The sequence below is a fragment of the Tachypleus tridentatus genome, chromosome 4 (assembly GCF_004210375.1).
Source record: "Tachypleus tridentatus isolate NWPU-2018 chromosome 4, ASM421037v1, whole genome shotgun sequence".
NCBI classification, from domain to species: Eukaryota; Metazoa; Arthropoda; class Merostomata; order Xiphosura; family Limulidae; genus Tachypleus; species Tachypleus tridentatus.
The window spans coordinates 88620649-88633425 of NC_134828.1; the positions used below are offsets into that span (position 1 = coordinate 88620649).

Consider the following 12777-nt stretch of genomic DNA (forward strand, 5'->3'; position numbering starts at 1 on the left):
CTTCTTTTAGTGGAAGCGGAAATACTGTACCAATAAAGTGTGGCTGTTTACCTCTTGGTCGTACCTCTGACTATGGTTTTGAGAATATGAGATCTGTGTCACAAAGTAGTGACTTCTTGAATGCTTGCAGTCTTTCAGCACGAGATTCACCTCTTGTGGACAGTGGAATCTGTTTGACTGCAGATGTATCAGATGTCAACAGAGTCTCATCAACCAGTGTTGGAAAACAGTTGGAAAATGTAACAAGATCTGTAGGTGGGTCATATGGCTTTTTAATTTCATTACAGCTTTCTGTGTTAGCTAATTTTTTAGTGTTTTGTTGTTTATTAACTTTATACAAACGTTGAATTATAACTTAACGTAATGTTTTAGGACAAAACAGGATCACATCTATTTATCCATCTAGGCTGTTCCTCACTCTAAATTAACTTAAAAAACAAAACAAAAGATTTAAAGTCAGCCATTATCATTCATGTACATATCAAGCTTTATCTTAAACTTGTTTAAATTTACTGTCTTTATAACATCTGAAAGCAACACATTTCAAAGGCCACTATTAGAAAAATAAAACTATCCTACCTTGCCAAAATTTATACTTGTGTCCCTTAGTCCTGCTATTCTAACTGTTAAATATGAAAAAAGATGATGCATCAGTACTATCAGTTCCCTTTACAATCTTAAACACTTCAATAAGATCCTCTTAACTTTTATTTTTTTCAAAAGAAAACAATATAAGAGATTTCAGCCTCTACTCATATGACAACCCCTCCTTCTGAGGCTCTATCCTAGTAGCACTTTTCTGAACCTTTTCCAATACTTTGATGTATTTCCTAAACTAAAGAGCTCAAGACTGAACATAATATTCCAAATGTAGCACAATCAGTGACATGCACAATGAAATTATAATGTCATTAGACATTTAATATTTAATATTAATATAGATAAATATAGATATTTAATATCTCTGTATATGCAACCTAAAATCCTATTTGTCCTATCACTGCACACTATTGTTACTAAGCTCCTTTTCTTTCATGACACTGTTAAGGTTATTTCCATTCAAAGTATAATTCAAAATATGACAGCTCACATGTATTATCATGCATTTCTTATAATTAAAAATCATCTGCCTGTTATTTGCTCAAATCAATAAATGATCTAAATCCTTTTGTAAAGCATTAGCATCCTCTTCACAGTTAGCAACACTGAAGTCCATAATATAGTTTGCAAATTTAACTAATTTATTGACCATTCCTTCATTGATGTAAATAAAAAACAGCAAAGGGTCTAAGACTGAATCCTTTGGTACCCTACATGTGACATTAATCCAGTTTGACTGCACTACATTTATAACAACCTCCTGCTTGCTTCCACCCAGCCATTCTTCTGTCTGATTTTTTAACTTATCCCCTATACCAATAAGAGACAATTTTTTTCAAAGCCCTTTATGTGGCATCTTGTCAAATACATTCTGAAAATCTAGATACACCAAATCTACATCATTATCCTTATCTACATAAGTATAACCTTTTCAAAGCATGTTGAAAGATTTGTATGATAAGGTTTTTCTCTTAGTCAAACCATGTTGACTAACCAATAAAATTCTAAACTTTGTCAAGTGACTTTGCAGAGCATTTTTTATCAGATTTTTCATACTTTTTCCCACAACCTGTGCAACACTACTGGGACAATTTTTTAATACCTCCCTTTAAAAGAGGAGTGACTTTAGCTAATTTACAAAGACTGACAAATAATAGTAGAAAGTAGTTTACATATCCAGTCAGCCAAAACCCTTGGGGAATTTTATATGGACCAGAAGCATAATCACTCTTTAAATCTCCCAGTTTCATCTTACCAAGCTCAAAATTAATATGATCATCTTGTTCAATCTTGTTTTCATCTATCAACTGTTCAAAATGAGAAATGTTGCTTATATCTTCATTAGGAAAAACTGAAAAAAAACAACATTTTGTAAGTTGGCCATCTTGTAATCATCATTTCCAAGGCTTTCTTTATCATTCCTCAAATGTCCAACCCCATCCTTATAATCTGTTTACCCTTAATGTATCTAAAGAAATACTTGCTCTTAATTTTTACATTTTCAGCCAACCTTTTCTCAAATATTCTTTTTGATGCCATAATTTCCTGTGTCACCAATGTTTTTGATTTTCTATAATTTTTTTAATCTCCTGTCATACCTGACATTTTAAATTTCTTAAAGTTATGATGCTTTTCATTAATTCTATCTCCAACCTATTTTTTTCCCCTAAAGAAATATGTTTACTTTTAATGTTTAAAATTTATTTAAAAACTTTCCACATCTGATCGATGTCTCCAAATAACTCAGTTGCTCAATTCACAACAAATAATTCTTGTTGCATTTCTTCAAAATTTGCTTTTGTGAAATTTGTAACCAAAATATCATCATTTCTTACCTCCATATGCAGCAAAACATTGAACTTAATAGAGCAGTGATCAGTTACACCCAGATATACACTAGTTTTTACCCTTTTGATCATTTCTGTATTTTGAGTTAACAATAAACCTAAAATTGCATTATTTCTAGTAGGTTTCTTAACTAATTGGTGATTAAAGCTATCCTGAACAATTTCCAAAAACCTTTATTCCTCACTGTTTGACTCCAGTATTTCCCAATCTATGTGGGTGAAATTAGAAGCTAGTAAAAGGTGATAAAAAGAAAAAGAAGGCACAGTGCAAAATTCTTTCACAATTGGTTCGAGTAGTTTTTGAAATTTGAGTTACAAATTTCATTTGTACAACTAAACATGTAATAACTTGGAGGTTTCTTTATGTATACTCTCAAAAACTGGTAAGATTTTGTTAAAGATCATAAGTAAATTGTACCCAAAAAATGACGATGTTATAGTTAAATATTTTTACTTAAAGCATTCAAGTTATTAACAAATTTGAATGCAAGGTCATTCTAATTTTATGTATAAAAATACATTTCTTCATCTTATTGTTTTAATATTTCCTTTGCATAATTTCTATAAACACTTAAAAGGATATTGAAAGTTTTTAAGGTAAATATTTATATTTTATTTTTAACTTTCTTCACCTTATCACTCATTTTAACTATTATAATCAATGTGCAATACAGTGAATTAATTATAATTAGTAATTATAAAAAAATTTTGTATAGTATCTTTAATGATTTTTCATTTTGTTAAATTTCTCGTTACTGATCATTTCTTTTTCACATATGGCTAATCTGTGATGTTTTATTTTCCTGTATTATTCATTACCACTTATTATTCATCTCAACACAAGCCAGTGGTATCCTTGATTAATGTTACATTTTCTTTGGGAGATGTGGAACCCTTCACCAAAATTTTTGTTCAGTGTTTAATATCCTAAATCTTGAGGATGGGGAAAGTAGGATGTGTATTTATAAAATGCTTAACAATTTTAATTATTTATTTTAAAATATAATTTAATATTAAGATATAAATGTAAATTAAACTGTGTCTTTAACTACAATGTACTTAGGTAAGAAACAACTGTAAAGGCTCTTGTTGAATAAGCAGTCAATAGTACTACAGTCAATTATGTGAAATTCATGATAACATTTGCATATAAATTTCAAAACATTGAATTATTGAGTAAAATGAGCTCTTTCTAATGATCATGCACATGAGTGTGTAACATTACTTGTAGGCTATGAACCTCAAACAAATGTGTTGAAAGTGAACATGGTTCTTGTCGGGGGTTAAAATTATTATTTGTGTTGTATTCATTTAGAGAACTTTGAAATTTACACATTAAAAAGTTACTTAAGCATCTTATTGTCTAGATGTACTTCTGTTCAACTACCATTGCATTATTGAAGATACAGAGAGCCAAAATAGAGAATGTTCATAGTTCATTGGTTACTTTACAATACATTTGAAGACTTGAGTAGTTTTTTTTAAAGGTTTATTTTGAAATAAAGAACTAAAAACTTGGATAAAATACAACTTTGAATCATAACACACACTATAGTATTAAATTCATTCATATATAATGATAATAAAAGTGTTCAATTAAATACTAAATGTAACATGGTAATTGGCACAGAAAAGTATTCAAAGGAGCCCTTTTTGTGAAAGGGTTAAAAGTACTATTTCTTCAACATATCTGCTTTCTTTTTGTTAAAAATTATTGAATATCATGTACCTTACAGTAATTCTGTTAACAGATTAAGTGATGTAATGAAACAACTGTAGAAGTGACAAGTAATGAATTTTAATGTTTTTGAATACATACATAAATGTCATCTTCAGCAGCTTCATACAATAAATAGAGAACAATAATTATGAATGAAAACACAAGTGTTGGGTTTAACTTTTTCTTCCTACCATAAACATTTGTAATAAGAATATTGAAACTCAAAGTAAATGTACTTGGATATAGACTCACAATGGAAACAAAACAAACAAATGTACCTATGTAAGTTAATGAGAATGCTTGACAGAAGTTGACTTTATCAATCAAGGATGACACTTTTGAGAGCAGAGTTCATTTATAAAACTAAATAACAGAAAAAAAGGGTAAAAATGCTTTCTTCACTTTAATTACTAAATAGATTTTTTGTAACACTTCAGCTGTGAAGTTTGTAAAACAATTTAAAAAAATCTGATGTACATTTATTAGAGAAAACTGGGAAGAGGTAAAGATAAGTGTTTGTAAGACCATCATTGGAGCTTTAACAATGACTTGGAATAATCAAAATTGTAAATTATGTTATTGAGGTTTAAAAAAAATGTTTGCTGTAATAATATGTTATATGTGAGTTTTGAGGCAACATCTTTCACCTTTTGCATATTGAAGAAACTTACCATCCTGCATGTGAAAAAAATTCTTGAACATCTAAGAAACTACTCACATAGGGACTGTAACACAAACCATTGATAAGAACTTCACAACAGTTCATAATGATGAACAACTGCAAGAAATTCCACCAGAAATGGAAATCTTATACAAAACAAAGAATGCAAATGATTGATCAATAATTGTGTATGTGACTAGCAGAGGTACTGAGAAATGATACAAAGTGATCAGTCCTGTGAGAAATCTTCATTTGTTTCTGAATATACACAGTTAACTGGTATTTGGTTTTAGGAATATAGACTGATGGCTTTGCAGCTACCACATGTATGTAAGTAAGTGACATGTGAACAAAGTGAGGTCAACAGGCAATTGAATGAAGGATATTTCTTATTTCATATAGTTTACAGTAAATTCTTATTTGATGAAAATATGGACATTTATTACATAACTGGTCACTTTTTGTCAGTTTTCTATCACTCCAAAATCAAATTACTGGGCACACAATCTTATCAGTGGATTTTAAAGGTTTAACTAAGGACCAAATGAATTTGGAACTTCTGAATAAAAAGAGCCTCATGATTAAGCAAAAATTTTCCTAGCTTAAGTAATAACTTCTGTTGAGTTAAGCTTGTTTTAATATATTTACTCGCTTATTTACTGTTGGTCTATATGTAAGTTCATTTACTGGTTCTTGCACATTACACCCACACTTTGAGCTTCAACATTCCTGTTTTAAATGTTTGTAGTTGTACAGAAAAAAAAATGTATTTAACATTCATACTGTTATTTGTGAATATTATTTTCTATGAAGTATAAGATTCTGCTGGAGATAGATAGAGTGTATGTATTCTGAAATGCTCAAAAATATGTATTATTCATCACTTTCATGGTTAGTTGTTCATCAGTGGACTGTATTTTTCATTTCATGAATCTGTTTTCAGGTTGAGTGTGTGTGTTTTCTTATAGCAAAGACATATCAGGCTATCTGCTGAACCTGCCAAGGGGAATCGAACCCCTGATTTTAGCATTGTAAATCCGAAGACATACCGCTGTACTAGGGAGGGGGCAGGTTAAGTGTACTATACATTTGAATAATGTTTACCTTATATTTTGACCCAACTCATGAGTTGTATAATTAGACATATGTATTTTTTACACATTACAGTTCTACACTTATTTATACAATTTGGCAAGAGAATATTTTGTCAATCCTTAACTAGTATCAAAGATATGTCATGATGACTAGCTTCAGTATAGAAATAAGGATTAATTTCATGATTTTATATTTTGGTCATTGAGTTAAGAGTGTATGCATTATTATTATTATTACAGCCACAACAAATTTTCTTAAAGCAGAGGAGGAAAATATTAAACATGAAGACCAAACAAAAAAAAAACACTGGCAAGCCATAGTCAGTGACAGGTTTGATAAACTGTTGTCTTTAACATCAAATAATAAAGATGATCAGCAGCAGGAGTTATTGAAATCAGATAAGTGTGGACATTCATGCACTGGCTGTAGAAAAAGTGCCAGTGAACAGACCTTGCCTCCTCAGGAACCTAAGAAGTGGGTGATAGGCAACATCAAATATGGTGACCACAAGGCCAGCTCTCAAGACAGTTCTGTTTCCATCACCTTTAAAGCAGTGAGTCCTTCAAATTCATGCCACTGTATCCAGGAAGATCACCAAGAGTCTTCTCCTTGTAGGGTAAGACATATACCAAGGAAAGGCCCAAGGACTCCTCCAGAGACACCTCCTGTAACACCATCAGCAGCTCCTGAATGTTTTACAATACCAACCACATACATACTTTCATACCACTGTTACAGCCCTATTAGCAGTGTTGAAAGTCTCTGTAGTAGTATAAGTCAGAGTAGATTAGTGGGCCCACTTTGTTATGGTGATGAACGACTACCTTATTGCCATTCACATGACTACCCTCAGGCATGTTCAGAGTCAGCTTGTAGTATAGATTCTAATAGTAGTCTTGGGAAATACTCCATATCAAGAGGACCTCATCAACAACAAATTAGTATGGAAACATCTGCTGAACAGAATAAAAATGGAAGGAACTTAACAGCTTCATTAAAGAACAATGACAAAATTTGTAATGTAGAAACTGGATCAAAGACTCTTGTACCCATGACAACTTATTCAGCCTACATGGGAGGGCATCCTGTTATAGCTCTGTGAAATCTTTGCTCTCAGAATATTCATTACACTGGTCAGTTTGTGTTTCATAATTCTGCCTCACTCAGCCAGAGCACAGTCAGTGTTAGAGAAACAGTCAATCCTTCTCAATCTTCTGCACCACCACTTCAGTCTTCTTCACCACTTCTGTCTACTCCAGCTGATATCCCTGCAGGTACTTTTACCTTAGTTTTGGTTCCTGCACATTTATCAGTGCTAATGACCCAAGTTAACTGACAATAAGTGTTTCTCAGCCTGTGATTCCCCACCTAAATGTGACATGCTTCCCCATACTTCAACTAATGTGCTTCTACCTGAAGCACTTCCTGATTTCAATGTTCCCTCATCTACTGTATGATCATCTACTACTAGTAGTAATATTCATCTGAACTCCTCACTGAACTTGTACAGTTAGTGGACAGTCTCTTTCAATCATTCCTGATGAGATGCACTATTCAGACTTTAGCTAAATAGCTGTCATCTCAGTTTGCAATAGAAAACAGTCTAATGATTCATCCTTAATGTCCATGTACACCTACAGTACTGGCTTCTGGAAATAAATGTCTCATAGGCATTGATGTCACTGCCCATTAATGATTACATCCAGACACAAGTATATTCATCAGTTTCTTATCCAACTATGTCTTTGCTGATAGGGGTTGTGTCCCAGAAAGGCACAATATCTTTTCATTCAGCTAACAAATGGATAGCCAAGCCAGTGCAGAACTATAGATCAATAGCCAATCAGAAGCTAAGTAATCACTCTAGTATTCAAAGCAGTGCCAGTTGTATCTAACAGCACCAAGGTAAAACCAACCTAGAAACATTTCTTATTTTCAGTTAAGAGTTATAAGTATATATTTGGTCTTGTAATTTTATCAGTATTGATTTTTTTTCCATTTTTTTCACATAGTGTTAATATGAAAACCAAAACTGCATTGGCTTGAAGTAAAACTGTATGCTTGTATTGTAATGTATTGAAAGTTCTACAAGTAAAATTTGTGGTTAAATATGTACAAAACATAATGTGATATTGACAATCAAGTATTAATCAAGAAACCTCTTTCATTTTAATGACTTTGCTTTTCTTTGTAAAACCTGGCTTATCTTGATATTTACTTTACAGGCCATACTCAGTTCATCTTCTAAACATCAAATATTAGTTGAGACTGTCTCAGTCATTCTTGGAAGATGGCTATGCCATTGTGTTCATACAACTCCCAACTTTCTTAAAAACCTGTTACTACTTGCAGAATGGATAATTAGTTGGTTAACTGATTGCTGTTGTGTTCCTCGTTTTAGTTCAGATACATCTATTGACTGACATATTTTTAGGAATTATGATTTTTCATAGTAGCTATATAGAGAAAACATTTATTATAGTGATTGTGTTCTTTTTCGTATGTCAAGATTGACTAAATTTCTACATGATGTTGATTTTGTTAAAGTACATCTTCTTCTGGGAAACATTTCTTAGATTTTGGAATTTTATCTCCATTTTAGGACTTTAAATTTAGTATTTTAGTTGTGGATTGTTCCAAAGACAAGAAATGTAAAAAATTACTTGTTTTTTATGAAAATGGACTGTAGGATTGTAATATTTTCTAAGTTTTGATAAGTAAAAAACATTGCTCACAATCACTTATTTGTGACCAGTTTTATTCCTTGCCATAATTCATGGATTTTTTTTTAAGTAGGCCACAGCCCCTAATGCTACATTTTTAAAATATGCTGGTGTGAACCTTATCTCTTATCTTACTTGATTGATTAAATGAAGTCTCTAAATCACAGCCTATCCAATTCATTTCAGTCTTCTGTAATGAATCTAATTCAGTTATCATCAGAAGAAGGATCCCACTGAACCATTAGATGAAGTGTCAAAACATACTTTTTTTACCATGTGCTCCATTTTTGACAACACAGGCACAAGAGCCATCATTTTAGTCCTTCAAATCCTGCCTTTCATGTGAGTGTGGACTTAAGTATTGTTAACAGTACGTGCCTGAAATGTTTACTTGTATGTTTGTTACTCATTAATGGCATGGCAGACTGTTAAGAAATGTACATAGCAACAAATTTAGTGAAAATGACTTGACTGTTTAGTCTGGCATAAGTCATTGATTTTAATTTTTAACATGTATTTGTTTCAGTGGTATATCTATATATATTTATATCAGTTGTTTGAAGACAAGCTTTTGGCTAGGCTAGATGGTCTTGGGACTGAAATCTGATTGAGAAACTAAAATGGTCAAACTACATTCATTTTTTTTAATGATATCGATCATGAAGTACACAAGGTCGTTAAAATTCTTAGTTCATGCCTTATGTCTTGTTTCTCATAGATTGTCCCTTGTCTGAACTTAATTTTGCCATAATGTATAAAAATGTAACTGATGTGAAAAGGACATTAGTACATCAATTTTGAAAGTTCACATATAAATAATAATATAAAATCTAGGTGACATGAATAGAGCGAGCCTTACATTCAGTATAGCTCAGATAAATAAAAAAATAAAAATTCCAAGTACTCAAAGAATAGATTTAAAAAATCATTTGGTGGTAGAGAAAACCTGGATATTAATTTTGTGAAAGCAAGTAATTAAAATAACTTTGGAAAAAATGGTTAAGCTTTTAAGTCTTTCTGGCACATAATAGATTAGTGATTCTGTTCTGTTTTTAATGTTATATAATGTACTGAAGTATGATAATTATTAGTTAAGTAGCAAGCCCCTGTAAGTATATATTTTTTGTTCCACTATTATTTGAACTATCAGTTTTAAAACCATGGTTTCAGTATTTACTGAAATATATATGAGTGGCAATGTGTAATTAAGTTGTTTTTTGCACTTTTTTTAATTTCTCAAAGGAAGTGTGGAAATGATTCCATGTAATTTATTTGTGAATTGAAGAAAAACAAAAGCAACTTTAGCCTTTCATGAAGTAGGCCAACATATGTAACCACATACTTATATGATGTAAAGGTTTTTGTAATTTATTTATGTGCCTCAGAGTAAGGTCCTTTAGAAAGACTGATTTAAATTATTGTTTGGAGTACGTAGAAAATTACCTGTGTGATGAATTGTTAGTTCTGTAGTTAAACAGTTGAAAAAACAAAAATGTTCTGAATCATTCTTACATAAACTATTATCAAGCTACAGAGAAAAAAACACCAGTTTCTGTTTTGTACAGACAAGTACCTTTTGCCAGCTACACAGGTAAGAGTTCTGTTATATCAGTATCAAATAAAGTAGAACTACTCAATGGAAGAAACTGATTAACCAACGTCTTTCATGATTATCCTTGATATCTCTTGACCTCTTGATGTATTTGGTTGAATATATAAAGAAATGGAACTGAATCCAGTCGGTGCTAAAATAGTACGTCTTCAGTGACACATCTAATTATTTAATTTTTTTTTTCAAATATGTGGAAAAATATTTATGTACATAAACGTACATCATGTGTGAACCTTATCACAATCACCTCTGCCACTGATGAGTAAAGAAATTGTTTTTCTTCTTTATAAAGAATTGATAATGGCCAATTGCCACAGTGAGTGCATCACATGTAACTAGTTACTTCTCCTCACTGGTTATTTTTTAACTTATTTATATCCCCCAGATAAAGCAAAATTCTACCTGTACAGAGTGTGAATTAAGTTTTTTTGTAAAACAAGTTGGAGTGTAGATGTCTTAAGGTTCAGTAACTTCAGGGAGTAAAAACAGCTACTGTGACATCATTTGTTCTTTGAGATGTATGTTTATTTTTTTACCACGTGGGAAGCAGGTACCTTGTTTTAAATGTACAGAATCTCTTGTGTGATTTCGACTACATAACTGAAAAAAAAAAGTTTCTTATACTCGTGTAATGTTTATAAAATGTATCCAAACTGTTGTTACACGTAAAAGGTTAGGGAGTTCGATAGTGGTGGTATATGTTGTAACAAAATATTATGTTTACTTTTCTGCAGCTGTGCCTCTCAAACTTTGGAAGCTTCAACAAAACCTTCCTCAATAATAACGATTCTAGTTAAAGACAGCAAACTTGAATGTTGTTTTGTACAAACACAGAACTCTTTGGCGTAGATGTTTAGTAACTTTGATTTGTGGAAGAATGTAATTCAGTATATTTACCACTGTAGGCTTGAAAACAAACAAACTCGCATTCAGTAAATGATTAATTTATCTGATATTGTAACATCACATATAATTAATATTGTCTGTATTTATCATGTGGTGATCTCAGTGTTTTAAATATGTTTTTGAGTAAAAGTTCAACATTGCTGCCTACTCTATCTTGAATTTTATATACATGTGGCATTACTTTATTGTACCGTCTAATGAGGAGCATTGTGTATGTATATTATGTAGTTTTGATAAAGTTTAACAACATATATTTATATTGTGAAATAGTTGTTTCTTATTCACAACTTCGTTATCCATATACGAAACTACGCTGTTTTTCGTGTTTCATTTACTTTTAAGATGGGAGAACAAAGCACATTCTAATTAACCACGTTAAAAACAACAACAACACTAGATATCTGTATTTTGTGTTTGGATTAGAAACTGTATTTTCATGCTGTCTTTAGAAGAAGTGTCAAATATTCGGGTTAACATCAAGTATTATATTTACTTTTCATATTATAAGGCTATTGTTTGGTTTTTTATTTTTGCGCAAAGCTATACAAGGGCTATCTGCGATAGCCGTCTCTTATTTAAAACAGTGTAAGACTAGAGGGTAGGCAGCTAATAATCACCATCCACCGCCAACTCATGGGCTACTCTTTTACCAACGAATAGTGGGATTGACTGTGACATTATATCGCCCCCACAGCTGAAAGGGCAAGCATGTTTGGTGTAACGGGGATTCGAACCCGCGACACTTCATAAGTATAGAAAGATCAATTATATAAATAAAAAAGCTTCAGATCTTGTTTTAATTTGGCCAGATAGGTGGCGTCATAAGCGAGTGGTGAAAAATACAACTTTTATCACATTTTTGGATCAAAAGCTACAAATATCATATAATTAAAAAAGCACTTGTCCGAGGAATATGGTTTGAATATTGACTTTTCAATACGAGTTTTTTACTTTGTCAAACTTTTCAATGCACAAGGATTGTACACAATAGGATAATGTTGTTGTCATCACGTGACGTCTGACTTCGATTTCAACTTTAGTTTATTTGCGAAATATTTCAGACACACACACAAAAGAAAACACTTAACGTGTGTGCAGTTTACTGAAATAAAATTAACATTACACTAAATAGAATTTACATGGGTATTTCAGAGTTATTTAGATCTAAAATACACATACAAGTTCGTGAAGTAGCATTTAGACGTTTCTGTATAATTAGCTAAGTTTGTGATTTTGATACAGCAGGAACAAAGGGAATTATATGACCTGATCTCTTAGGTGTACGAAATCGATATTTGTAGAAAATCTTGCGCATAAGAAGGACTTAATTTACGGGAAGTTTCAAAACGTGATTTATGGAATGTGAAATACACAAAAATATTTGGTATTCATATTAAGTTGGAGACACTGTTTCACCCGTAAAGGGTTTGGCAGAAGCAAAACTAACAGTGAGGGTGCTCAATGAAGAAACAATGCATCATAACCACTTACAAAAAGGATTTCAATTAAAGATGGTAATTTTCGCAAAAGAATCTTCATGACATTTTGGATAGCTAAACTCGAAGTCTTCAGGCGTGAATTTGATTTTCATCATCGAACATGTTTGAACATTT

General features: G+C 31.7%; 1 protein-coding gene across 3 annotated transcripts; it reads left to right on the plus strand.

Moving 5' to 3' along the window:
- The first annotated feature begins 86 nt into the window (after positions 1-86).
- Positions 87-11406, plus strand: LOC143249652 (uncharacterized). 3 transcript variants are annotated; one of them, XR_013027885.1, is made up of 3 exons: positions 87-255; positions 6163-8988; positions 10993-11406. XR_013027885.1 is itself a non-coding variant. In XM_076499904.1 (2 exons), the coding sequence occupies exons 1-2, from the start codon at positions 87-89 to the stop codon at positions 7023-7025; spliced, it is 1032 nt and encodes a 343-aa protein (XP_076356019.1). In that variant the 3' UTR covers positions 7026-11406. The 3 variants fall into 3 exon arrangements, 1 of the variants encoding a protein (XP_076356019.1); XR_013027884.1 differs by having other exon boundaries at positions 6163-7828; positions 8833-11406; XM_076499904.1 differs by having other exon boundaries at positions 6163-11406.
- The last annotated feature ends 1371 nt before the right edge of the window (positions 11407-12777 follow it).

What these genes read in the sequence shown, in the direction of transcription:
- LOC143249652 (XM_076499904.1), top strand. Translation starts at nt 87, where the DNA reads ATGAGATCTGTGTCACAAAGTAGTGACTTCTTGAATGCTTGCAGTCTT. An exon ending in AAATGTAACAAGATCTGTAG is followed by an intron (nt 256 to 6,162) that starts GTGGGTCATATG and finishes TTATTATTACAG; the next exon opens with CCACAACAAATTTTCTTAAA.